The 1,245-nt window shown below is 54.0% G+C and overlaps 1 protein-coding gene across 1 annotated transcript in view; it reads right to left on the minus strand.

Moving 5' to 3' along the window:
• KIF17 (kinesin family member 17) overlaps positions 1–1,245 on the minus strand; it is a 28,697-nt gene that overhangs the window by 11,328 nt on the left and 16,124 nt on the right. Inside the window, exons 11-13 of the mRNA XM_035901877.1 lie at positions 522–780; positions 251–318; positions 12–132 (exon numbers count right to left, since the gene is read on the minus strand). Coding sequence (XP_035757770.1) covers positions 12–132; positions 251–318; positions 522–780 — 448 coding nt within the window. The remainder of the gene's footprint in view (positions 1–11; positions 133–250; positions 319–521; positions 781–1,245) is intronic.

A 1,245-nucleotide genomic window follows, 5' to 3' on the forward strand; every position in this document is an offset into this window, starting at 1 on the left:
GGCGGGTTTACGTCGGTCCTCGGGGGGGTCGGGGCGGAGGATCCGGCTGGCTCGAGTGGATCGGAAGTAGTTGCTGGCGATGGCCTCGCTGTTGCTCCTGTTCAGCACCAGCTTGTAGCGGTCTTCTTCAGGCTGGAAGCGGAAAATGCCATCATCAGCACCAGGCTGTGCTACCCCTCAGGTTGCAGCTTAGAAATGGGGCAAAAATCAGTAAAAGTAGCATGGGGAAGGGAGGAGAAACGCACCGTACCGTTAGCCCCCTGCTCTCGGCTGAAGGGCTCTTTCGGGCAGGCTGGGGCTGTGGCAGGGCTGGAACTGCTGTGAGAAGAGACAGCGTTGAAGGGTTTTCATCTCTAAATCAATTAATGGTCTCCTGACTGTGCTCCCCGAGCTGGTCACTGGGCTCAAGGAGATTCCTGAAGGATCCATACCACGTTTCACAAGCAAGCGCAGTACAGGAGTGATCCACCGAGCCTGGAAACAGCCCCACGCTGGCGGCATCATCCAGACGCTCCTCTTACCTGCGGGCAGGCGGGTTTTTTGAATGAGGGGCTCTGGAATTTTCCAGCAGCTGGTTTCCTCATCCCAGACGGATTCGCGCTTGATCTTCTCCAGATTGCTGTAGTTGCAGTCACGCCGGACGAGGGACTGCACCTGATCTAGCAGCTGCTGGAAGAGCATCAGGTCTCGCTCCAGGCGCCGGATGGTGCTGAGGTAATCGATCTTTTCCAGCTCAAACTCCGACTGCAGATCTTTGATCTCAGTCTCAGCAGCCCGCAGCTGGGACATAAAACCAAAATAAATCATTGGGATTGTAAAGGGGAGAGACCGATGGTTGCTGCGAGTACAGGAATTTGTCGGGCAGAGATGGAAAGACACACACAAAAGCTTCAGCATTTGGGGGGATTTCTAATTTATAATTAGGGATTGATACTGGGCCCAATGTTATTCAATATCTTCATAAGTGATCCAGATGATGGGATCAAGTGTAGCCTGATGAATTTTGCAGATGACACCAAATTGAGTGGGGAAGTAGACGCTCCGGAAGGGAGACACCCTCCCTGCAGGAAGATCTGGATAAGCTGGAAGAGTGGACTAGCAAGAACCTTATGAAGCTCAACACGGACAAGTGTAAGGTCTTGCACCTGGGAAAACACAATCCAGGAGTGCAGCACAGGCTGGGATCCACCCGGCTGGGGAGCAGCTCTGTGGGAAGGGACCTGGGGGTCCTGGTGGCCAACAAGC

This window comes from Egretta garzetta, unplaced genomic scaffold (genome assembly GCF_000687185.1).
Source record: "Egretta garzetta isolate BGI_Z169 unplaced genomic scaffold, ASM68718v1 scaffold69, whole genome shotgun sequence".
In the NCBI taxonomy this organism is placed as follows: domain Eukaryota; kingdom Metazoa; phylum Chordata; class Aves; order Pelecaniformes; family Ardeidae; genus Egretta; species Egretta garzetta.